General features: G+C 50.7%; 1 protein-coding gene across 2 annotated transcripts in view; it reads left to right on the top strand.

Moving 5' to 3' along the window:
- DNAJC11 (DnaJ heat shock protein family (Hsp40) member C11) overlaps positions 1–25,215 on the top strand; it is a 67,379-nt gene extending 42,164 nt beyond the window's left edge. For both annotated transcript variants that reach the window (XM_032302066.1, XM_032302067.1), the window contains exons 5-16: positions 7,362–7,490; positions 8,416–8,538; positions 9,798–9,871; positions 12,610–12,799; positions 13,369–13,454; positions 13,784–13,900; positions 21,554–21,709; positions 22,748–22,817; positions 23,262–23,319; positions 23,438–23,580; positions 24,176–24,305; positions 24,608–25,215. In XM_032302066.1, the coding sequence (XP_032157957.1) occupies positions 7,362–7,490; positions 8,416–8,538; positions 9,798–9,871; positions 12,610–12,799; positions 13,369–13,454; positions 13,784–13,900; positions 21,554–21,709; positions 22,748–22,817; positions 23,262–23,319; positions 23,438–23,580; positions 24,176–24,305; positions 24,608–24,633 (1,302 nt within the window). In that variant the 3' untranslated portion in view covers positions 24,634–25,215. The remainder of the gene's footprint in view (positions 1–7,361; positions 7,491–8,415; positions 8,539–9,797; positions 9,872–12,609; positions 12,800–13,368; positions 13,455–13,783; positions 13,901–21,553; positions 21,710–22,747; positions 22,818–23,261; positions 23,320–23,437; positions 23,581–24,175; positions 24,306–24,607) is intronic.
- Positions 25,216–25,328: the final 113 nt, after the last annotated feature.

A 25,328-nucleotide genomic window follows, 5' to 3' on the forward strand; every position in this document is an offset into this window, starting at 1 on the left:
TGCCTCTCTGCCTACTTAGGATCTCTATCTGTCAAATAAATAATAAATAAAATCTTTTTTAATAAATAAATAAATAAATAAATGGTTTTTAAAGTTTAAAAATGTTTATTGACCAGCACTGGTTTTATTATATTGGAGAACCTACAAAATGGTTTATTCAAAAACTACTTCAGAAATATTTCCTTTAAAAAATGTACCTATGTATGGGGCGCCTGGGTGGCTCAGTGGGTTAAGCCACTGCCTTCGGCTCGGGCCATGATCTCAGGGTACTGGGATCGAGTCCCGCATCGGGCTCTCTGCTCAGCGGGGAGCCTGCTTCCTCCTCTCTCTCTGCCTGCCTCTCTGCCTACTTGTGATCTCTGTCAAATAGATAAATAAAAATCTTTTTAAAAATAAAATAAAATAAAAATTATGTTGATTATATGAACATTAAAAGAAGCAGCAGCAGTGGCACCTGCCTGGCTCAGTTGGTAGAGTACACAACTCCTGATCTCAGGGTTGTGAGTTCAAGCCCCACACTGGGTGTAGAGCCGAGACAGAGGGAAGAAGGAAAGAAGGGAGAGAAGGGGGTAGGAAGGAGAATTCTTTTTGGCATACATTTGAATAGTTTTAATCAGCTTATCAGTTACATTTGTCTCTGATATTCTGTGTTCTGGTTATGCATAACCAACCACACCAGAACTCAGTGGCATAAACAATTTGATTTTCTCTCAGGGTCCTGTGGGTTGACCGGAATCAGCTGGATGGTTCTGCTGGGGTCTCCTCATGTGGGTGTAGTCCAGTGGCAGCCGGGTTGTGTTGAAGATGGCGCCTGCGCTCCTGGGCCTCCCACGTGGCTCTCCCCGCCCTGGCTGGCTTGGTCTTCCCTCAGAACATAGCAGTCTCGGGGACGGTGGAGTGTTCTGTTAGCTAGCTTCCCCAGAAAGCACCTCCAGGGGTGCCTGGGTGGCTCAGTGGGCTAAAGCCTCTGCCTTCAGCTCAGGTCATGATCCCGGCGTCCTGGGATCGAGCCCCGCGTTGGGCTCGCTGCTCAATGGGGAGCCTGCCTCTCTGTCTACTTGTGATCTCTCTATCAAATAAATAAATAAAATCTTTTTTAAAAAAAAGAAAGAAAGCGCCCTCAGAGAGGCCTAGAAGAAAACTGCAAGGTGTCCCGTGACCTCGCTCCGAAGGCCACACCAGTCACACCCACTGCACTCTGTCGGACAGGAGCGAGTCTCTGGTGCTGGGCAGAATCAAGGAGAGGGCTCTGCAAGGGTCAGATGCCAGCAAGCGGGGCTCGCAGGGAGGCCTTCTCTGGACCCTCGCTCCTGCCTTGTGGCACTGATCTTTTCCCAGAGAATGTGCCTTCTGTGTGGTGGTCTGTCTTCTGTAACATTGCCTACCATCTTTTTGCTTGTTTGTTTGTTTTTAAGATTTTATTTATTTGAGAGAGAGAGAGAGAGCACAAGAACAAGCAGGAGGAGGGGCAGAGGGAGAAGCAGGCTCTCCGCCACGCAGGGAAACCAGTGTAGACTCAGTCCCCGGGCCCTAGGACCATGACTCCAGCCAAAGGCAGATGCTCAACAGACTGAGCCACCCAGGTGCCCCCATTACCTACCATCTAAATACATTTGTATTTAGTAAATTTGAAATTTTTTTTCTTTTTAAGATTTATTTATTTGACAGAGAAAGAGAGTGAGAGAGGTAATACAAGCAGGGGAAGCAGGAGAGGGAGAAGCAGACACCCCACTTAGCAGGGAGCCTGATGCGGGGCTCAATCCCCAGACCCTGGGATCATGACCTGAGCCGAAGGCAGCTGCGTAAGAGACTGAGCCATCCAGGCGCCCCTAGTAAATTTGAAATCTTTTTTTTTTTTTTTTTTTTAAGATTTTATTTATTTATTTGACAGAGAAAGAGATCACAAGCAGGCAGGGAGGCAGGCAGAGAGAGGAGGAAGCAGGCTCTCTGCAGAGCAGAGAGCCCAATGCGGGGCTTGATTCCAGAATGCCGAGATCATGACCTGAGTCGAAAGCAGAGGCTTTAACCCACTGAGCCACCCAGGCGCCCCGTAAATTTGAAATCTTTAGTATATTTGATTCTTCTCTGTATACCATAGTATTCTTTTTTTAACTTATTATTTTTCTCACCATAGCACATACCTTCCCCAGTGTATACCACCCAGCCACCCCATCTCCCTCATCCCTCCCCTCCAGCAACCCTCAGTTTTTAATCCTCAGAGATTAAGAGTTTCTTACGGTTTGTCTCCCTCTCTGGTTTCGTCTTGTTTCATTTTTCCCTCCCTTACCCATGACCCTCTGTCTGGCTTCACCATAGTATTCTTAATTGAGAGTATTTTCTCAATTACAAATTTCAAGTTTGCGGAACATATACTTTGGCTCAAGTATTTTCATAGGGTATTATCTTTTTGCCTCCATTTAGAATATTTTTGACACTCTTTTTTCAATAAATTGTCTTTTCCTTATGATCTTTCGCCTGCTTCATCAGATCACCGGCCCAGCCACAAAACCACAGGCAGGCCTTTTCAGTTTCATTCCATTCCAAGAGAGACTATACATTTAACTAAAGATGACAGTTCCACCAAAAAAATTCTTAGCAAAAATCAAGATACTCCAGATTGCTCTTAGGGAATTTTGAAATAAACTGTTGGAGCTCTTATTTTGTTTGTTCAGTTTGTCCTTCCTCAAGAGCTCAATTTCAGAGTGACACGCTTTATTTTTGGTGATTGCAATTTCTTAAATATTTCAAAAGCTAGGGGGTTTATTGTGCCATTTTAAAAAGGAGTTATTTAACTCCTTTTAACTCTCTTCTGGGTGGTAGACACAGAGCCCAGATGTTCCTAATACTCAATTTGTAATACATAGACATGCTGCAAATTTTTTTGTTTTCAGAATCAGCTTTGGGGTGTCTGGGTGGCTTAGTGGGTTAAGCGTCTGACTCTTGATCTCAGCTCAGGGTTGTTCTCAGGGTCATGAGTTCAAACCCCACACTGGGCACTATACCCAGTATGGAGCCTACTTTATAAAAAAATAAATAAATAATGAATCCGCTTCGCAGAAGATTATTGTTACTCTGAAGACACAAAAATATTTGTACATTTTGACAGCTTGAGCTTAATTTTCCCAGGCGGATTATCGCAGCCGGTTTGACAGTCGCGCGCCCGTGTGCCCGTAACTAATGCTGAGGCTGTTTTTCCTCCATAGGTTTCTTGCTTTAATGAGACACTTTTACCATAACGCTGTACTTTACCAGAATTGGCATTTGAGTATCACCACAAAAACAGAAGCTTACATTCACACTAGGACTTTTTTTGACTTTACAGTAACACTTTCTTCTGAGGTTCCCACCCAGTTCCAGCGTGGATGGGGGCAGCTGCAACCAGCAAGAATCCAACTCGGGTCCAGGGGCGCCTGGGTGGCTGAGTCAGCTGAGGCCTTGATCTCAGGGTCTAGACTTCAAGCCCCACGTTGGGCTCCACATGGGTTGTGGAGCCTGCTTTTAAAAAAAAAAAAGTCCGTTCATCTCTGATGCTGTCTGGGACTGCATCAGATTCCACAGATGGAAGGTTCAATCCTACAACACTGCTGCGACCCACCCCCCCAACTCCAATGCCCATCACAGGCCCAAGGCTTCTGACCCAGGGCTGTAGAGGCCAACACCCTCCTTCTCAGATTCCTTCAGTTCACTAGAGGGGCACAAATCAGCAGCCGGTGGGAATACGCAGAGCGAAGGCTGGGAAAAGGTAATGGGTTTACACACCCTCTCAGACACCCCTACTCTCCCTGCACCTGCACTGTCCCCGCCAGTCATGAAGCTTGCAGAACCCAGTCCTTTTGGATTTTCACGGAGGCTTCATTGCATACTCTGACTGACTGGTTTCAACCTCTTGATTCCTCTCCCCTCCCTGGAGGCTGGGGGTAGAACTTGAAGGTTCCAGCCCTCCAGTCACTGAGTTGGTCCTCCTGGCAACTAGCCCCCGCCCTTGGAGGGAGACGAAAAGCCACCTTCATTAACGTAACAGAAGACGCATTTATCACCCTTACCAGCAGAAATGTCTGGGGTCGTAGGAGCTGTGAGCCAGGATCCCTACAGATGAAGACCAAATACAAATAAGAAGTACATATTTGGTCACCTGAATGACCGGACATACGTTTCTTATAAATCACAGGATTGCATGGTTTGTTGTTTTTTTGTTTTTGTTTTTGTTTTTTTGGTTTTTTTTGTTTGTTTGTCTGTTTATAAAGATTTTATTTATTTGACAGAGAGAGATCACAAGTAGGCAGAGAGGAAGGTGGGGGGGCAGGCTCCCTGCTGAGGAGAGAGCCAGATGCAGGGCTCGATCCCAGGACCCTGAGACCATGACCTGAGCTGAAGACAGAGGCTTAACCCACTGAGCCACCCAGGCGCCCAGTATTGCATGTTTATAATTCAGATCAAACCAGTATTAAGATTCGCTGATTTTCTGTTTGAAGCATCAGGTAACACTGACATAAAATTGGCATCATTAACAGCTGTGAGGTTCTCTTGCTGATAGAACAAACACATAAATAGCTATTGCCTTATCTTTCCTCTGTGCAGTACAAACCTTAGAATGGACAAATGAGTGAAATTAACAGAGCGGAACTGCTGTCCGGTCCACAGTTACCTGGACAGTCCCTGCTACTCCGGCTCGCTTTGGGGCGTGGTCTTTAATGAAGAGCGGCGGACTACTGACCAAGGCTCTGGAGTTTGTTTAGCCTGTGTAAGACTTGATTTTCGTATGTTCTCAGTTAGCGCTGTGGATGGATGATTGATATTGAAAAGCGTTTCCGACGAGTTACAAATTCACCAGTTCTCTGAGAAAATGGAAATTGAGTGCTTATTTCGTTGTTGTTAGACATAAACTTTGTTTAATTTTGTTGCTCCCTGAAGAATTTATCAGAAAAGAAAATATTACCCAAAAACACAAACGTCCTACAGATTTACATCAGGAGTTGCACATTTAGCCCACTGCCAGTTTTTATGTGACAAGCTAAGAATTGTTTTTACATTTTTTTTTTAACAGTTGAAAAAAATCAAAAGGGGACAGCTGGGTAGCTCAGTGGGTTAAGCATCCGACTCTGGATTTCAGCTCAGGTCTTGATCTCAGGGTCATGAGTTCAAGCCCCACATTGGGCTCCACGTTAGAGGGGTTTTTGTCTGTCTGTCTGTCTGTTTGTTTGTTTGAGACATGAAAATTATATGAAATTCAGATTTCAGGATGAATAAACAGTTTTGCCAGACAGCCAGGGTCAGTCCCTTGCTGGGTAGTTGGGTTGCTTTCCCTTCCAACAGCAGAGTTGAGTTGCGACAGAGACGGTAGGACCCACACCTAAAATAGTTCCTGTGGCCCTTCACAGAAAGTGTCCCCTCCAGATGATACCCTTCAGTAGAGGAAAAACACTGCGGCAGGAATATTCAGACTGCCGTCTGCTGCCTTCTGCTGAGGACCGGCCCGTCTCTCTTTCCCACCCTGTTCATAACGCACCTGCGGGTTCCCGCGCTCGGCTGCCCACAGCTTCACATATGTCCCAGGCTGAGGCACAGGCCACTTGCCTGCTGTACCAGCCGGGCAACGGCATCTCCTGCTTCTCATACCAGCGGAGACTAGGAGAAGGCAACTGGCTGCGCCACCACACCAGCAAATGTCGGGGCTGGGCTGAGGGTGGAGAGAGGCAGTGGCCCCTGACATACCACTAGATGAGACAGCGTCGGAGGCTCAGGATACCAAGGGCATGCCTGAGCACCACACCTGTCTGGCTTCTTAGCCTAAGGCAACTGGTGATGATGCTAATACTCGGTTTAAAAATGAAAACCTAGGGGCGCCAGGGTGGCTCAGTGGGTTAAACCTCTGCCTTCGGCTCAGGTCATGATCTCAGGGTCCTGGGATCGAGCCCCGCATCGGGCTGTCTGCTAGGCAGGGAGCCTGCTTCCCTTCCTCCCTCTCTGCCTCTCTCTGCCTACTTGTGATCTGTCTCTCTCTCTCTGTCAAATAAATAAATAAAATCTTTTCTTAAAAATAAATAAATAATGAAAATAAAAATGAAAACCTAGACTAATTGCTAATCCCACTGAAACAGCAGGTTCAACTGGATAGCCCCCCGCCCCACGCCCCGCACCGTAACGTCCACAGATCACCCGCACACAATCACCCAGAGCCTTCCTGTCTGCCATGTGCTCCCTCTGCTCCAGCCCCATGGCCTCCTCCCTAGTTCCCCGCTCATGTCTTTGTTCACGTGTCCCCTTCTTGGACAGAAGAACACATGCGCCCACGCTGCTTTTGGGGCGATAGAAATGTTCTGTGTCGTGATAGTGGAGGTTGGTTTCGCGAGTCTGCATGTCTATCAGAACTCACCGAAATGGGCACCTCAGGCAGTGCGCTTTCTGTCATTATTTATAAATTCAGCCTCAGTACAGTTTTTTAAAATGGGCTGCAGGGAACCGAATAAAAAATGTGTGTGTGGTCAGATTTTTATATGTGGGATTAAGAGATATGCCCATTTGAGAAATCTTATGATGATAAAAAAAATAATAAACATTGATTTTCTGAGGATGGAGCATTTTATATCAGTCAGCAAATTTTAGCTTCACGTTTCTTGAGAGAATATGGTGTCCCATTTCTCATAGCTTAATTCTCAAATTAATTTTAGAAGGTGAAACAATTTTTCAATCTCCATTCATAATTGATTTTGTTTGCACTTTTTTTTTTTTTTTTAAGATTTTGTTTATTTATTTGACAGAGAGCACAAGCAGGGGGAGTGGCAAGCACTTCTTGATCTTTGAAGTTACTTTATGTTTTAAAGAGTTTTAAGGGCACCTGGGTGGCTCAGTCAGTTAGATGTCTGCCTTTGGCTCAGGTCATGATTCCAGGGTCCTGGGATCAAGTCCCACATTAGGATCCCTGCTCATGCTCTTTCTTGCGCTCTCAAATAAATAAATAAAATATTTTTTAAAAGAAGGGTTTTAAGGTAGTTTTATAATGTAAAGGTGTTCAGAATCAAACATTAAAATGTTTAATTCATGTGACTCATATCTAGTTGGTTTCTGCATTCACAGGTTAAATCTGGAGGTGATCTATTTGGGCCCTAAAATTCATACTGTATGGGTCTTTTTCTTCCCCCAAATTCTTGTCTTCTCATTTGCCTCCCAGCATGACTGGTTTCCTGACCCCAGCGGTCGGTGAAGCTCTGTTGCTGTTTGGCGTGAACTGTGACATTCATGCTCTGTGGGCCTTGTGGTGGAGTCCCGCCCACACCCAGTGTGCTGCCGGCTGCTGGAGTGTAGATTGTCTTTCATTCCACAAATACCACCCCTGCTGCTGACTGCTTGTTTTTCTGCCCCAGGGGACCATCAGTGTTGGCATCGATGCCACTGACCTTTTTGATCGCTATGAGGAGGAGTACGAAGATGTGTCCGGGAGTGGCTTTCCGCAGATCGAAATTAACAAGATGCACATATCCCAGTCCATTGAGGTAAAGCCCAGACTCCCCCCCACCGAGTGCAGCGAGGCTCAGGTTAACGAGGCACGGCGCGCCGGGCAGATGCGGTTTTTCTCATCTTTATTTATGAAAGGATGCAATTAGCCACTTAAAGAAAAAAAAGTAGTTCCAGGCACAACCTTGTTACTGCTTTGCTGATGCGTTAGCAACACGAGTGCCACGGGGCACTTAGCTTCCAAGGTCGCTGGGCTCCCCCAGCAGAAGTGCAAGTGGTCTGGGAGAAGTAGAGACCAAGGTCAGGAAGATTTGGGGTGAGAAAGCAGACCTCCGTGGGTGATTCAAAGAACCAGTCTCCATTTTAAGGCACACTCTGTTGTGTGCAGAAAATACAACATTCGGCTGAACCCAGGGTCACTAAAATGTCATCTTTCTGCACACTGGCAGGGGGTCTGCTGAGGCTCACAGGAGGTCTCTACCTCCTCAGCTCTGTTTATTCTCAAGTGCATCAACCCAGAAGATGAAGTCCAAACTGGGAAACTTGCCTGTCTGGCAGAGCTTCCAGGGTTGGCTACTAGGGCCATGGATTCAGTCCCTTCCCCGGTGCTGGTGGTGAGCAAGGACTGTAGAGTCCCAGACATGCCACTGTGGGAGGGAAGGCACACGATGAAGCCACTGTGCCATTTGATCCTAAGAACCAGCATTCAGCCCGGTCATTCCCCTGGAAATTTTGAAATTTGCCCAGGAAAGCTTTTGAAAAACATTATCTTGGTGGCCACATGCAGTTCAGATAGCAAAGTGGGAGAGAAGTGAACCAGTTGAGGTCCTTGTGCGTCCCTAGAGCCTGGAGCTGTGGTCACCTGCACCTTTGGCCGTGCACTTGAAGTGTCCTCCTTACACTGCTGTCCTTGTGCTCTCTCGTGCTTTGACTCATTCCTTACCAGCAAATATCATTTCCTAGGCACCCTTGACAGCTACAGACACAGCCATCCTTTCTGGAAGCCTCTCAACCCAGAATGGGAACGGAGGGGGTTCCATAAACTTCGCGCTTAGACGAGTCACTTCCGCAAAGGGATGGGGAGAGGTAAGAATGTCGACGGGTAGGGTCGTGCTAACCACTGCAGAGCCTGATTTCTGAACATTTACATTCTAAAAGCCAACCCTCAGAAAGACCTAGATTGGCCCCGTCATTGTACAACAGGATTCCAGATGCCAAACTTGCATCAGGTGACTGTCCCCAAGAGAAAAAGGCGTCTCCTACTGGAGCCAGAATCCCCCGTCTGCTGGACAGCCCAGAGGCGGGACAGAGCAGCAGGACTGCCCTTGAGACGCCGACGCACAGAAACACAGCCGCGAGAAACTCCACATCTCTGTTCCCCTTCAGCAGAGACCTGTAGCTTCTTCCCTTGTCCTGCCCGGTTCGGAAGGCAGGTGCCGCGTCAGTGCTCCCGGCCACTGATGGGCGGCCGTCTCGCAGCCAGCTCTGCTGAGCAAATGGACCTGCGTCAAATTAACATTGAAGAGGTGCCTTGAAAGTCACCCAGACTAGTAAACGAGGCAGCCAGCACTGGCTGGACTTCCCGGGCTGAGTGTGGGACTGCTGATGGCTTAGCTCCAGGCCCCTGAGGACCATCTCCAGTTAACCTGTGAGAGCCATGGGCCATGAAGCAGAGCAAGAACACAGGCAGGGTCCCCCGCTCTGGACCATGGCAGGCTCTGCTGAAGGGCCGGGCATGGAAGCCAGTCTCCCCTTCTGACTTGAGCGAGGGAGACCATCGGAGGCCAGCAGTGTTTTCTTTGGAGGGGCTCCCTTCCGAAACCTGCCTCCTTTGGATCTGTGGCAACAGCCCTCCATTTGGTGAAGGTCCAGATGAGGTCTTGGGAATCTTCCAGGGGCCCTGGTGGCTCAGTCAGTTAAGCATCCAACTCTTGGTCTTAACCTCGGGTCTTGATCTCAGAGTCATGAGATAAAGCCCCACGTTGGGCTCTAAAATCTTCCAACCCCTACTTGGCAAGGGCCAGTGGCATTAAATTAAAAGAAGGAATTATAGGGGCGCCTGAGTGGCTCAGTGAGTTAAGCCGCTGCCTTCGGCTCAGGTCATGATCTCAGGGTCCTGGTATCGAGTCCCGCATCGGGCTCTCTGCTCAGCAGGAAGCCCGCTTCCCTCTCTCTCTCTCTGCCTGCCTCTCCATCTACTTGTGATTTCTCTCCGTCAAATAAATAAATAAAATCTTTAAAAAAAAAAAAAAAAAGAAGGAATTATAACCAGAGGTGCCTCCCCGAGACCTGGGTTGCTGCTGTGAGAGTAAACACTGCTAACTCTCTCTTTCTCTTTTGAACAGTTAGAATTTGGAGCCGGGGATCTGCAGGGACCTTTATTTGGTCTGAAGCTGTTCCGTAATCTCACCCCAAGATGGTAAATACAGAGAAATCCTCTTTGATGGTCTTTGTGGATTTAGCAGACTAGAACCTGTGTATTTTTTTTGGTCAAGGTCATCTGGAGTTACTTATTCTCTCCTACAAGGTTGTCAGGGGCAAACCGGCGCTGGCAGAGAACCAAGGCAGGGTTCCCTTGGCGCAGACGCTGGACTGGTGGGCACAGGGAGGGGTCATCTGCTGCCTGTCTGCCCCGGGCTCAGCTACTGCTCTGTGGCCCACAGTCTCCTCCTTTATGGGAATGAGGCCCCACCTGTTCACCCAGGGCTGTGAGCACCAGGAGAGTGGAGAGAAAGCACCTTCATGGGGAAGCTGGCCAGTGGCCTGAAATACTGACGAACTTGTGGATCATTTCTTTGTCCCTGAGAATGTGTTTCAAGTACTGGAAAGGGTGTGTATTAAACAGTGGGGCACTGGTGAGACTGCCTGGTCATCAGTGAGATGGGCAGACGCTGGAGAGCCAAGCCCCCCCCACCCAAGTCCCCTTCGTCTTTGCTGTTGCAGTAACATCCCACTCCTGGACCTGTAACTCGCTGCCCTCCTAGAACCCCAGAGGTGTCCTTAGTTCCCCTGTGGGTTACCTTGTGAGCGCAGCTAAAGGAACTGGGTGGAAGGTAAAATAAAGGAGAAAGTAAAGGAGTCCTGGGAGGAAGTATATGTTTGGAAAGAAAGCTTTTCACTTCCACTTGGATGTGTATCTGCACACCTGCCCGGTCCCGCTGGTCAAGACCAGTCCCTGCTCCAGTCCAGTAGGAAAGGCGAGTTCCCAGGTGGTGGGACACAGGGTATGGAAGGTCATGAGAGAACGGGTGTGGCCTCTGGGACAGGTAGAGACCAAGCTTGTGTACGTACAGGCTGAAAGCAGCAGCGACAGGCGCTCTCAGTCCCGTTGTGGGGGATCATGCATGCGTGGGTGAGAACACAGCTTCGCAGGCCTCTGCTCCAGGACTCGGGAGTCAGTGGGTCTGGGTGGCAACGAGGATTTGCACTTTTAACCACTTTAGGCTAAGAGTATACACACGTGTTGTCCTAGTGCACTGGCCCGAGCACTCATGTGCGTCAGTCTGTCTCCCCTGGTGCCGCCAGAGAGCACAGAGTCCTACCCTGCTCCCCGCACCGGCTGAGTCGGGTGCTCTGGGAGGCCCAGGAAGTCTGTATTTATCAAGCACCTAGGTCATTCTTAAGGCCAGATACATTCAGGAGACACTTGACCGAGGGAAAGCTGTTGGCCACTTTATTCTGGCTGAGCCTCAAAGTGCTGAGTGGTGCCCGGGGAGGGGGGTTAGGGCTTGCTGGTCGTCGGCCTTTGGAAATTGAATGTCCTCATCGTGCCCAAAGTTCTTGAGACTTGAGAATGCAGATGTATAAACGGGTGCCAGTTGGTGGACATACGGCGTCTGTGCTGGGGGGTGCCCCGATCCTAGGGCCAGGCCATTTGCAAGTCCAGACTAGTGATCACAAGGTTGGGTGGGGTGTAGCACCAGCCCCGAAAAGGCAGACAGCCTGTAGAGTGTTTTTTCTCTTCCCGGGAAGTGCCTGCCTTGCTAATCTCTCTCTCTCCCTCCCTCTCTCGAATTGGTCTCTGTGTGACATGCTGGATAAAAAGACTAAGTCGTTACTACTTGAATTAAACAAGGATCTCAGTCCTTCTATTTTGATTCTCTTAAATGCCACCGTCTGTCTTGAAATTCTAGGGTGACTTTGGCCTCTCTCCTCCCTGCCTGCCTCCCCTGACCCTAGCGTGGCTGAAGCAGAAAAACGCAGCTGGGTGACTTGAGAGAAATGAGGGAACATTGGGGGCCCCGTGGTGGGGAAGACAAATTTCTTAATTCGTGGGGAGCTGCTGAAGTTTGCAAGAGCGGTGCCATCAGCGCTCTCTCGTTTGTCATTATTTAGTGGCAAAAGTGGCACCCCCGAGCTTAGGAAAGAGAGAAGGAAATCAGACTTTGGCGATCTGGTGAACATTCGGCTGTTTGCTCACCTTTTAACGCTTTGGGTAAAGTGGTGTGAATTCCTTTGTCATTGACATGAAATACCCCTTTTTAACCAGAAGATGGGGCTGACTGCCTTGGAAACAAACTTCAGGTGCCTTTCCGGGCAAGCGGTTCACTGTACGAGCTTTCAAGTGCAGGGCCACGGGCAGTCCTGGAGGAAGCTACTGATGCGCCACCCCCCCGCCCGAAACTCTGACATAATTGGTCTGGGGTGGTCTGGGGTGGTCTGGGGTGGTCTCTGGGTCAGGGGGGCCTCCCGCTTTGCCACACATTAGAATCACCTGGCAAGCTTTGAACACTCCAACCCCGTACCCAGAACGCCAGGGCCGGGAGCCCAGCATCAGCGTTTTTTAGACCAGCCACGTGCTGCCAGTGTGCAGCCTGTTCCCCACCCCCCCAAGGTGGTTCTGACCTGCAGTAGGGTTGGACCTAGTGGTTTTCGGTAACAGACATTCGGGTGCCTCTTTGGTCGTAGCTCAAGGTGGAATGGGCTGGTGGGCCGTGAACATGAGCAGGGAGAGGCACTAGGAAGACGGCAGCAAGGCCCTCTCTCCATCCCTCCCACGGAGAGAGGCTCCGTGTCCTGTTTTCCTTGTGGGGCGCCAGCTCGGGGCTTCACGGAAGGCAGAGTGAGCTGGGTCTTAGCGTGACAGAGAGGAAGGGGCCAAGAGGAGCCGAGAACCAGGTGTCATCCAGGACCATTTCTGTGTGTGTGTGTCCCCAGCTTTGTGACGACAAACTGTGCTCTGCAGTTTTCGTCTCGTGGCATCCGTCCCGGCCTCACCACCGTCCTAGCCCGGAACCTGGACAAGAACACGGTGGGCTACCTGCAGTGGCGGTGGGGGATCCAGTCGGCCATGAACACGAGCATCGTCCGGGACACCAAGACCAGCCACTTCACTGTGGCCCTGCAGGTGAGGAGGAGCTGCTCCCTCGTGTGTCCCTGACGTGCCTCACCTGAGCCACCCTCCCCGGATCTCAGCGTCGTGGGGCCCGCAGGGGGCTGTCCCGTTCATGAGCGCTCAGGGCTGCTGAGACACTGTCCTCAGGCTTCCAGGGAAGCTGTGTTCCTGTTACGCTAAGCCAAGTGGCCCTTTCCCGTCTAGTAGGAGCCCTCAGAATCAGGGTGGGAGAGAGCCTGGGCTGGTGAGTAACCCCAGAGCATTGTCGTGTGCTCGGGTGCCACCATGGTGGGCAGGGACACAGGGCATGAGGGGCCCCGCACCTCAAAAGGCAGCTGCTCCCCAGCACCCAGCACCAGCTACTATGTCAGAACGTAGGCCCCTGGCCGTAGAATGTTCTGTTTCTGTGAGCAGCCAGGAAAGTGAATTCCCCCAGGTGTTAAATATCGGCCCCTAGTAAGTGTTCGCACCCAGGGTGGGGCCCCGGCCCGAGAGGTCTGCTGCGATGGGCGCTCAGCAGCCGGTGGGACACGGCCCCTCGGCCACTAGCCGTGCCTTCCCTTCTCCCCCTGTCTCCCCAGCTTGGGATCCCTCACTCCTTTGCACTGATCAGCTATCAGCACAAATTCCAGGACGATGACCAGACCCGCGTGAAAGGGTCGCTGAAGTAAGTCCGGGCCAGGGGCTCTCCACGTTGTACACCTTGTGGAGGGGGATCCGACGGCAGGGCCGTGGCCGCAGGACGCCTGCCATTTCTGTGACGTTTCTCGAGTGTTCCTGTGGGAGGTCGTGGGCTGATGGAAGGGCCACACTGCGGCTGGGCTGACTTCGCTCTGCCCGGGCACCGGGGTGTCAGTCCTCATCCACTCCTGGGGCGGTGGGGGGCAAGGGCAGGAAGGGGGCCCCGGCCTGTGTTCTGGGTGACAGCTGCCTGCGGGGACCACGAGAGATGGAGAGCTGCGGGCCCCGCGTGCTCAGGCCTCGCGCTCCCCGCAGGGCCGGCTTCTTCGGGACGGTGGTCGAGTACGGGGCCGAGCGCAAGATCTCCAGGCACAGCGTCCTGGGCGCAGCGGTCAGCGTCGGAGTCCCTCAGGGTGTTTCTCTCAAAGTCAAGTAAGTGGAACTGGATCTTTCTGGCCGAGCGTTCTCCGGCAGCTTGTGGCCCACCCCGGTGAGCGTTAAGGATGAAACCGACTTGGCTTTGTAGTTTTGTTCTTAAAGATGCGGTTGCTTCTGTCTTCAGCGCGTAAGCCAGTGTCAGGGGTCCGGAAGCCCAGTGTTCACCGAGGGTCTGAGGCTCTGCAGTCAGGACCACCCACCGGCCGACTGCATCCCCCTTCCCTGGCACCCCGCGCCAGCCCCACTCACCCACCCAGCGTGTGCGGCGCCTGTTTACCCCCTGCCCCCTGCCTCCTGCCCCCTAGCAGTCGTTCCCATCCGCACAGACTCTCCTCCCCTGCTCCCCTGCTCCGGTGGCGTGCCTTCCGGCCTTCTGGCCTCTCCGTGCTGTCTCTGTTACCTCACGGGCTGGTTGCTGTGTATGGCGGCATCGCAGTGGGGCCCGGTCCTTGTCCGTGTAGATGCCCTGCCCAGGTGGGCCCACCCGGCCTGCTGGCTTGAAGCGCCTTCCTGCAGTGACAACGCTCACACTTACAGCTCCAGCCAGGCCTGCCTGTCAGACCTCCAGCCCCTGTATCCCACTTCCTCTTACTCATTGCTGCTTGGATCTCCACCAGCCTCTCAGTTGGCCCCTCGCAACTCTGATGCTTCCAAACCTGCTCTCCCCAGAGCCTCCCTGTGCAGGGCAGGAGAGCCCCGGCCTTCCAGCTGGTCTGTGCAAAACCTGGCAGTTGGTCTTGGTCACTCTTTTTCCATACACCAAAGTTTATGCACCTCAGAACCATCTCAGCTGTCCTCAGAAAGCATCTCCCGCACATGACGGTCCCTCACCCCCTCTGCTCCCACTGTCCGGTTCTGAATGACTGCACTGGTCGTCTCCCGACCATTCTCCTTCGCCACCTTGTGACCCTGCTCTCCACACACGCAGAGCCTCTGAACATAAGTCCGTGTCTGTCGCTCTCTGCTTAAGCCCTCAGTGACTCTCAGTCCCAGGCAAAAGCTGGAGACCTTGAGAACCTCCCTTCTGCTGACCGGCCCCTCCTGCCCCCTCTCACTACACGCAGCCAGCCCGGCCTCCACGCTGCCCCAGACAACAGCGAGCGCACCCTGTGGCCACACTATGCCTGCTGTTCCTCAGTCCCCAGAAGACAGCGTGGCTGGTTCCTTCGATTCCCTCAGAATTCACCTGACTGCCAGAAGCATCCCTTGTCACCCCGCAAGAGCAGTAGCCTTCAGTTTGGCCCAGGCAGATCCTTTCCATTTCCCCCGTTTATTCTCCACTGTGTGTCTCCCTCTGATCATCCGTTCACCTCCCCGGCCCTCATCGGAAGCTCTTTTAACTGTGTCCACTGTTCTGTACTGCACTCCTGGAGCCTAGAACGCAGCCTGGCACTTGACAAAGCTCTGTAAGAGGCAGAAGGAGGGAGGAAGAGCTACAAAGACCGGAAGGAAGCAGATCACACCTCTTTGTGGTTTGGAGATGAGAGCCAGAGCAGGTCACCAGGACCAGAACGGCACCAGGCCTCTCTCCTCTCGGTGACCTGAAGACCCCTGAGATTTAGTCAAGGACACAGAGAGCAACAGGTGGTCCGCGTTCTGATCCCTTCGATTCCCAAATTGGGACAGCTAACAAGACACGGTTTTCTGATTCCGATTCTGTTGTGAAATACTTCCTATATGAAGATACTGCAGGAGGTAATCTGAATTGAATTCTCATCCCAAGACTGCCACTCTCCCTCCCGGGAAGAAGCATCTTCACTCCTGCTCAGGTTCCCGCATCAGCGGGCTGAACTGTCCAGACTGTATCGCTGTATAAACCAAAGTTTTCCAGAAGGCCCCGGAGTTCAGCAATAACATGTGATCTTACTTTGCTAACTTTTCTCTTACGTTCTGCTTATTTGGTGAATCACAGTGGTTTCTGAATGTTAAACCAACCTTATATTCCTGAGGAAAACTCCCCTTGATCGTGACATATAATACTTTTTATGTAGCGCTTGATTTCATTTGCTAATTAATACTTTACTAAGGCTTTTTGTATCTGTGTTTATAAGGGATGCAGATTATAATTTTCTCCCTTTATTATGTATTTGTCAGATCTTGGGATGAGTTACGGCAGCTTGATAAAATGAGTTAGGAAGCATTCCTTCTTCCTACCTTTTCTGAAAGGATTTTGTGCAAATGGTTTGTTCTTTTTTGAGAGTGTGCGTGGACAGGCAGGGCCAAGAGCAAAGGGGGAGGAGAGAGTCTCAAGCAGACGCCCCGCCGAGCACACAGAGCCCAGCATGGGCTCCATCCCGTGACCCTGAGGTCATGACCTGCGCCGAAATCAAGAGTTGGACGCCCAGCCGACTGAGCCACCCAGGCGCCCCAAGAATGGTTTATTCTTCAAGTTTCGTGGAATTCACCAGTGAAATCAGTTGAGACTGAATTTTCTCTATAGGAGGGTTTTTTGGTTTTGTTTTTAGATTTTATTTATTTGGCAGAAAAAAAGAGAGAGCATCCACAAGCAGAGGGAGAAGGAGAAGCCAGCTCCCTTCTGAGAGGGAGCTCGATATGGGGCTCTATCCCAGGACCCTGGGATCATGACCTGAGCCAAAGACAGAGGCTTAACTGACTGAGTCCCCCAGTGCCCCTGTAGGAGGATTTTTCATAATGGATTCTTTGATAAATATGGGGCTTCTCCAATTTTCTCTTTCATCTTGTGTCAGCTTTGTTATTTTGTGTTTTTCAAGGAATTTGCCCATTTCGACTGTCAGATTGTTCACATGAAGTTGCTCATAATATGCCCTTACCGTTTTACTATTGTCTGTGGCAGTCTGTTGATGATCTCTGCCTTCATTACTCATGCTGGTCATTTGTGTTCTTTCCCCCTTTTTCTTAACCAGTCTGGATGGGGCACTGGACCTTTCAAAGAACCAGCTTTGGCTTTGTTATGTTCTCTGTTATTTAGCTGTTTTCTATTTCATTGATTTCTGGTCTTTTTTCTTCTTTCTACTACTTCAGTTTCACGTTGCTGCCTTTTCTAGATTTTTAAAGCCCAGCCTTGGGTTATTAATTTAAAACCCTTCTTCTTTTATATTATAAACACTTAAGGCTTTAAACCCAGTTTTAGGGGCCCCAGGGTAGCTCAGTAGGTTAAAGCCTCTGCCTTTGGCTCAGGTCATGATCCCAGGGTCCTGGGATCGAGCCCCGCGTTGGCCTCTCAGCTCAGCGGGGAGCCTGCTTAACCCCCCCAACCCGCCTCTCTGCCTACTTGTGATCTCTATCAAATAAATAAATAAAATCTTTAAAAAAAAAAAAAAAAAAGGTTTTATCCCATCCCACAGATTTGGATATGTTACTAGTCATTGTCATTCAGTTCAGATTGTTTCCTAATTTCACTTTTAGAAATGTATTGCTTAATTTCTAAATATTTGGGCTTTTCTGTATATCTGATCAGTGATTTCAGTTTAATTTCATTTTGATCAGGGAACATAATCTGTATAATTCCAGTCTTTTTAAATATTTTGAGACTTCTTTATTTTATAGCCCATCATGTTAGCAACCCAGCAGTTGTGTGTGCTTGAACAGAAGGTGAGTTCCACACTTGCTGGGCTTTGGTTCTGTAAATATCAGCAGGTCAGGTTGGTGGACAGCATTTACCAGAAACCACAAGTTCTGTGACTTTATTGATTTGGACCAGATTTCTGTCAGTTGCTGAGAAAGTGGTGTTAAAAGTTCCAGCTAAGAGTGTAGAATTCTTTTTCTTCCTTTGCCAGTTGTGGCTTTGTGAAATCCATCTCTGGCAGTGCTCTCTGACTTGAAGTCTGCTTTATCGGGCACCGTACAGCTGCTACGGCTCCTTGTCCTTCTGTGTCTGTGGTTTATCCTTTTCTGTTTACATTTAACCTGTCTATGTCCACATACACAGGGTGTCTCATAGAATAAATCCATCCATCCAGTTTCTTGCTTTTTAATGGGAGCATTTGTTAGTCCATTAATATTTAATGTAATTGTTGGTACGGTTGAATTTAGGCCTGTTATGATCTGTCTTCTATTCTTCCCTTCTGGTTTCTTGTTCTTCTAACCATCCTTTGTCTTAATGAATATTTCTAACATTCCATTTGGTTTTACCTGTTGACTTTTTGGCTGTACCTCTGCAGCGGGGTTTTTCCCTTAGGGGCTGCTCTAGAGATTATGGGTCATGAACCTTTTATCATCTGCTTAGACTTCATTCGTATCACTTCATGTAAAATTCAAGAACCTTGAAAATTTCTGGGGCCATCTCCCCTCCCTCTGTTCTTTATGCTGTATGTGCCATATGCTTTGTAATTACACACATTACAGCCCCCGCAAGAGCGTTACAATTCTGGCTTTAAGTAGCTTTTATATGTATTTGTACATACATTTGTGTTAAAGAAATTAATGGGGGAGTCATGTTTGCCCCCCCATTTTTTTAACCATTTCCAGTGTTCCTTATTCCTTCCTAAAAATCTGATTTTCCTTCTGATACTCGTTTCTTTGGCCCAAAGAACTTCCTTCAGCTTCTTTTTTTCCCCCTTCAGCTTTTCTTATAGTGTAGGTCTATCAGTGATGACCTTTTAGTATTCTTTACCAAGAAAATACCTGTATTTTTTCTTTATTCTGCTTTTATATTTTATTAATTTATATTTTATCTAGATACATCACTTCATTATTATTTTACATTATATTAATCTAAAATAGTTTCCTTGTGGGCACTCCTACTCCAGAACTAAGCTGTTATCATTGCTGTAATTTTTTTTTTAATTTTATTTATTTATTTAACAGAGAGACAGCAAGAGAGGGAATATGAGCAGGGAGAGTGGGGGAGGAGAAGCAGGCTTCCTGCTGAGCAGGGAGCCTGATATGGGGCTTGATACCAGGACCCTGGGATCATGACCTAAGCCAAAGGCAGACGCTTATCAACTGAGCCACCCAGGAGCCCCCATTGCTGTAATTTTTAACATCAAGCTTTATTGATGTAAACTTTACATAAATTAAAATTCATCTGTCTCATTATACAGTCCTAGGAGTTTTGACAATCACATAAGTTTTGACGTAAGTTTCGACGATCATGTGACCACCATCATCATCAAGATACAGCACATTTCCATTGCCTCCTGGCCTTTGCACAGTCTCCTGGGCCACTGGTCTGTTTTCACTCCCTACATTTTTGCCTTTTTCAGAATGTCACGTAATTGGAATCACACAGCGTGAAGCCTTTCGTGCTTCTTTTTTGAGCATGATGCGTTTGAGATACAACCTTACAGCTGCACACGTCAGCAGCGTGTCCCTCGTTCCTGTTCTCCGGCATTACCTTGTGTTGATACACCACAGTTTATCGGCTTCTCAGTTTAAAGACATTTCAGTTGTTGGCAGTTTTTAGCGATTACAGATAAAGCCAGTACACATTCACATAGAGGTTTTGGGTGAACCTAAGTTTCCCTTTCTCTTGGGTAAGTACCTAGGAGCAGGCGTGCTGAGCCAAATGGGAGGTGTGTGCCCCTGGTTAGGAAGTTACAAAGCTGCTCTTCCACCAGCAGCCTGGAGTGCCCCATGACTCTGCGCCCTCACCAGCCCTTGGTACGCCCGTCTGGCGCTCTCGAGCTGCTTTAGTCAGCGCATGAGTGTGCCCACTGTGGTTCCGATGTGCGTCTCCCTGATGGCCCAGGCGGTGGATATCTTTCCACATGCTTCTTTGCCATCCATATCTTTTTTTGTTAGTGAAGTCTCCCTTCACACCTTTTGTTTTATTGTTGGGTTGTTTGGTTTCGTACATTTTGAGTGTTCTTTGTCAATTCTGGTGTTGCTTTTCTTCTGAAGGATATTGTCCCCGAATATAGAATTCAGGGTTAATAGATTTGTGCTTCCAGCGCCTGACAGTGTTACTCTGCTGGCTTCTTGTGAAGCCTCTCCAGTGGTTGTTTGAATCATCATCCCCCTGAGGGTTATGTCTTTTTTTTTTTCTGGCTACTTAACTTTTTGTTTTGCTGTGGTTTGGGGTTTTGATTTTTTTAGCTTTTTTTTTCCTCAGCAATTTGTTCCTACAATGTACCTCCATGTGTTTTTTGTTGTATTTATGCTGCTTGGGGTTTGCTAAACCCCTCGCATCTGTAAATTTATGTCCACATCAAATTTGGAACTTTGGGACCACTAGTTATTCAAATCTTAATCCTGCCCCATTCTCTCCTCTCTGGTGCCCTAATTACTCAAGTCTAAACCTCTTAATATTGTTCCGACAGTTTCCGAGGCCCTGCCCATTTGCCCTCAGTTCTTTTCTCTTTGTTCTTCAGATTGCATAGTTTCTGTTGCCGCGTCTACAAGTTCTCTGACCCTCTCATCTCCTCCAGTCTGCTGTTAAGCCCGTGCAGTGAATACAATCCTTGGGCATAAAGTGGCGCTTCAAAACCCTTATCTGCTCCATCCAGTATCTGTGTCATCTGGGGTTGGTCTTGTTATCTTTTTCCTCTGTTGTGCATCTAGGTATGTAGAGTTGTTTGTCTTGTACTTTGGTATTGTAACTAGTACAGTGTAGAGGGTCTGTATTCCAACTGTGCCTAGACTCCCCAAACGTGTTGGTTTTTTCTTTTCAAAGGTAATTAACTTTGCCAGAGTCGGACTGGGACCTGGGACTGACGTGTGTGGCAGCAGCTAGAGTAGCACAATTATTTCACCTGTAGCCAAGGCTGCTGATAGACCAGGGATGGGCTGGGGATTTGTGCCACATCTGTACAAAGAACTTGGGGCTCCACATTTCTGATTTCCCTTGTTGGGGGAGCCCCACTTCCCAGTTGCTATGGCTGCCTCTCAGTCTGAGCTCTGGGTCTTCAGTCTCTTAGGACTGCAGATTTCTTTTTTCTTTTTTTTTTTTTTTTAAGATTTTATTTATTTATTTGACAGAGATCACAAGTAGGCAGAGAGTCAGGCAGAGAGAGAGAGAAGGAAGCAGGCTCCCTGCCGAGCAGAGAGCTCGATGCGGGGCTCGATCCCAGGACCCTGAGATCATGACCTGAGCTGAAGGCAGAGGCTTAACCCACTGAGCCACCCAGGCTCCCCAGGACTGCAGATTTCTTTCCAGTGTTTACCATCGGCACAGTGGCAGCTAATACTTGCCCTCGGGCTCAGAGCCATTGACACAAACAGGAAACCAGTGCCTTTGTGCGCTCTGGATTCTGAGCCCTCCTGTATACCCACCGACCCTGGGAGTCTTTGTTGTTTGTGCTCTGAGTTGACAGTGGCTACCTGTGGGATGACTGGTCCGACAGGAGCTACTGGGCCATTACCCGAAGCAGAACCTCCTTAATCTGCCAGTTTTGGAAATCTTCACGCACTTTTTTCGATGGATAAATTGACGGCGGAGAGGTCTCCGTCACTAGGACCCTGGGAGGTGCCCACTTCTGTCTTCTAAGGCCACCTTGGACAAGGGGTAATCCCTGCTTTGACCAGGAGGTTAGCAGGTAGTAGGATCCGACCTAGACGTCGGGCCTAGCAGCTAAATTTGGGAATAGGGACCGGAAGGTGTGTAAATTTGGAAACTAGCCGTAACTGGCGTTGTGTGTATCTGCGAGTTCTCCCGTGCTGACATCTCCCCTACCCTGCCCCGGAGACCCGACTCACCGCGGCGTTCTGCTCCGTTCCTGTTTGCAGGTTAAACAGGGCCAGTCAGACTTACTTCTTCCCTATTCACTTGACGGACCAGCTGCTTCCCAGCGCCGTGTTCTACGCCACTGTGGGGCCGCTCGTGGTCTACTTCGCTCTGCACCGTCTGGTCATCAAACCATACCTCAGGGCTCAGAAAGAGAAGTGAGTTCCTAGCATGTCACGGGGACATCAGTACACAACTCTGTGCCTCAGTTTCCTTGTCTTTAAGGTGGAGATGATAATAATAGAACCTGCTCAGAGAGGCAGTACGAAAATGAACTCCTACGCGCGAAGCCCCGGCTCGGCGTCCGGCCCGCAGTAAGCGCTGGGTGGGCGCCAGCTGCGCTCGTGAGCGGCCCTGCTGCGGGCCCCCCTCACTTGTCCCTCCTACTTCCAGAAAGGGCTAGAGCTAGTTTCCAAGATTGTGCAGACAACACAGCATGACCACAGAAACAGGCCCCTGTTCTCTCTGCGACCGTTTCTTTTCCCGGCACCGAGTCCAGCAGCAGGGGCTCGAGTTCGGACACACAGGCGTGCCTTAAGCGCGGTCCTGGAGTCACCGAAACGTTCCTTTACGGTGCAGCTTCTCAGGGAAGCTCGGCCGTAGCCGGCCCACGTGGTGTATGGTCATAGTCCTCAGCGCCCGACGTAATAGGTCGTGGAGCTCAGAGACGCTCCTCCCTGGGCCCCACCGCGTTTGAATCCGTGGAGTGCGGGGCCCTGCTGCCCCGGGAGGCTTGAGGCCTAGAAGGAGGAGCGTGCGGGCTGGTCTGACGGGACAGGCGTACGCTGCCCGGAGTCCCAGTGCTCGGCTACATAAGAAGAAAGTATATTTTGTACCTAAAGCAGGAAGCATTCCCCCCGCCCCCAGGTGTTCTCTGGGAATCCCAGAGGGGGGCCTCCTCGGTGCTCCCGCCCCCTCCTCCCACCTCTGCCGGGCTGAGAGTCCCCTCGGGTGGGGGGCTGCTTCCCTCCGCAAGGGTCCCAGGGCGGGGGAGGGGAGCCATCTAGGGACAAGAACGGGATGCTGCCGAGGCCTGCAAAGAACAGATTTGCTTGCGCCTGGCTCGGAAACATTGTCTGAAGCTCCAGAAGCAGGAGCGCGGCGGCCACTCGCACTGTGCGCTGGGCGCCGGGCCAGCGCAGGGCTCTGTTGCCTCACTCCGCACTAACATGTGGCCTGTGTTTTTCTCGCTTAAGGGAGTTGGAAAAGCAAAGGGAAAGCACAGCCACTGACATTCTGCAGAAGAAACAAGAGGCAGAAGCTGCCGTAAGTGCTGCAGAGACGCGACTCCAAGCATGCCTGCTGGCGGGCCCCTCACCCTGTGCCGGCCGCACGGCACCCAGTGGGACTCAGGGAGCGCGGCGCCCTCCGCACGTGGGCCTCGGGCCTCGCTGGGCACCTCAGTCTTTCCAATCCCTATGGTTACAGTACCGGGTACTCTAGGCCCGGCACTAAAGATGAGCTCCAGTTACCCTCAAAAGGCATCACAAGGCGTTTCTTGGAACGGGGGGCCCAGTCCTCCTCTCTGCCCTTCCAGTGAACTGTTCTTAGGTGACAGAACAGCAGTGTCCAGGAGAAATGCAGGGGTGCCCCTGGGTTCTTTGTGAACAGAGGAGGGGCTAAAACGCACCCTGGCACGGGGCTGCCGCTGAACCAGGAGGCGGGGCCCGGGCAGGACCTGACCGTGGCGCGCCCCCTTGTTCTTTGCAGGTTCGGTTGATGCAGGAATCTGTCCGGAGGATTATCGAGGCGGAGGAGTCCAGAATGGGTGAGAAGGCCTGGCCTCTCTTGGGGCAGGGTGGGCGCTGGGGGCTCCTGTGGTCCGGCAGTGCAGGGGGTGCCCAGCCGAGACCCCCCGCCCCTGCTCAGACCGCGCCGGTCCTCAGGGCTCATCATCGTCAACGCCTGGTACGGGAAGTTCGTCCACGACAAGAGCAGGAAGGGCGAGAAGGTGAAGGTGACCGACGTGACCGTGCCCCTGCAGTGCCTGGTCAAGGACTCGAAGCTCATCCTCACAGAGGCCTCGAAGGTACCCCTGGGGCTCGGACCCGAGAGGCCTGCGGGGGGCGGGGCGGCCTGGTGCCTGGAACAGCCGTTTCGCTGTAATAGAACCACACATGGCGCCGGCGCCGGCTCTGTGACTCGCTGCCCAGCGCCCCAGTTACATGCGCACCGCAGCTGTTGACATTGTGCGTCCCCTCGGCAAGGATTTTCTGAGCACCCACTGTGTGCCAGAGAGAGCAGCGAACAAAACGCACATCCAGTCTCCATGGAGCTTACGGTCTCCATATGCTGCCTTGTTCTAGAAAGAGTGTGAGATCCATAGCTCGTTGGAAGCTCACGCTGGAGCCCAGCCCTGGGCACCGGAAAGGCCAACCAAACCATAGATTAGTGCGGACCACATACCGAGCCCTCTAGGGAGCGCTGATGGGGCTTCTGTGAGGACAGGGGTGTCTAGCGGGGGAGAACGGGTCTGTCCCGCGAGGGGGCCTAGGACCAAACAGGCAACTTCCTGATGTTCTCCGCTCCGCGGTGTGCGGCTCCCGTGGCGGCGGCCCACGGCGGTGGTGCCGGGCTCGGAGCGCCGTCTCGGGTGCCGTGGGGTCAGACTGTGTGTGTTGTAGGCAGGGCTGCCGGGCTTCTACGACCCGTGCGTGGGCGAGGAGAAGAGCCTGAAAGTTCTGTACCAGTTCCGCGGCGTCCTTCACCAGGTCATGGCGCTGGACAACGAGGCGCTTAGGATACCAAAGCAGTGTGAGTAGCTGTTCCTTGGCAGCCACCTGCCCCGAGCACGGGGACCGGGGACATGGAGCGCGAGTGACAGCCACCTTCCCTCGGTTACCTACCTGGGAGCAAGTGACTTGCTCAGAGCCTGTGGTGGGGCGCCCTGAGGAGGGGCGGTGGCGGACCCGGCTACTCCTGTGTGTTCCAGAACCACGGGATTCTCCACAGCGTGTCCTCTGCCTCCGGCCAGGTGACGGCTAAACCCCGTCAGTGGGAAAAGGGGCGCGGAAACAGTTGCCTGGGGATACATTGTCTTGTCTTGTCTTTCACAGCTCACAGGATCGACACAGATGGATAAACCGCTTGAGAAACCAGATTTACAAGAGGCTGCAAAAAATCCTTTCCTAGGAGTCTACAAATTCAGAAGCAGGGAAAAAACCCAGACATCAGATGTGTTTATTTTATATTATTCCTATAGAGGGTGGTACCATATCAATTATGTGGAGGGACACAGACACCCGCTTTCGTGGGCGCTGTCGGTAGGACTGAGGCAGCCGCACCTGGACCAGACCTGCAGCACGGCCTGTGGCTCTTTTCCCAAGGATCATGTCCCTGGAGGGAAGGGCCCTGGGCCCCGGCCCCCTAGGCTCCTGAGCCCACGTGCTGACTGCCGCCCCCCGGTAGCGCCCAGTCTGTCTTGAGGTGTTTATGGAACATCCTGCCCTCACACATAGGACTGAACTACTTTTCCTAAAACCCACACTGAGCATGGAAAACGAAACGGAAAGGAAGGAAATTGTTCTCGAGAGCAGAGGTCTCCAGAACAATAGTGCGTCTGTTCGGTCAACTTCCCAAAAACCACTTTTTCCTGCTAAAATATTATTCAGTGAATCTGGAGGATTGTGTGGGTTTATAAATCTGCTTTTTATCTGAGAACGAATGGTTTTGGAAATTAGTGTCTTTTTTCGTCCTCCTCCCAGAACTTCTCGAATCATTCCACTGGCACGTGGCTTGGGACAAAGTGGTAGAACCCTCGGGTCCCAGGGCCCAGCC

The sequence above is a fragment of the Mustela erminea genome, chromosome 10, assembly GCF_009829155.1.
Source record: "Mustela erminea isolate mMusErm1 chromosome 10, mMusErm1.Pri, whole genome shotgun sequence".
Lineage (NCBI taxonomy): Eukaryota > Metazoa > Chordata > Mammalia > Carnivora > Mustelidae > Mustela > Mustela erminea.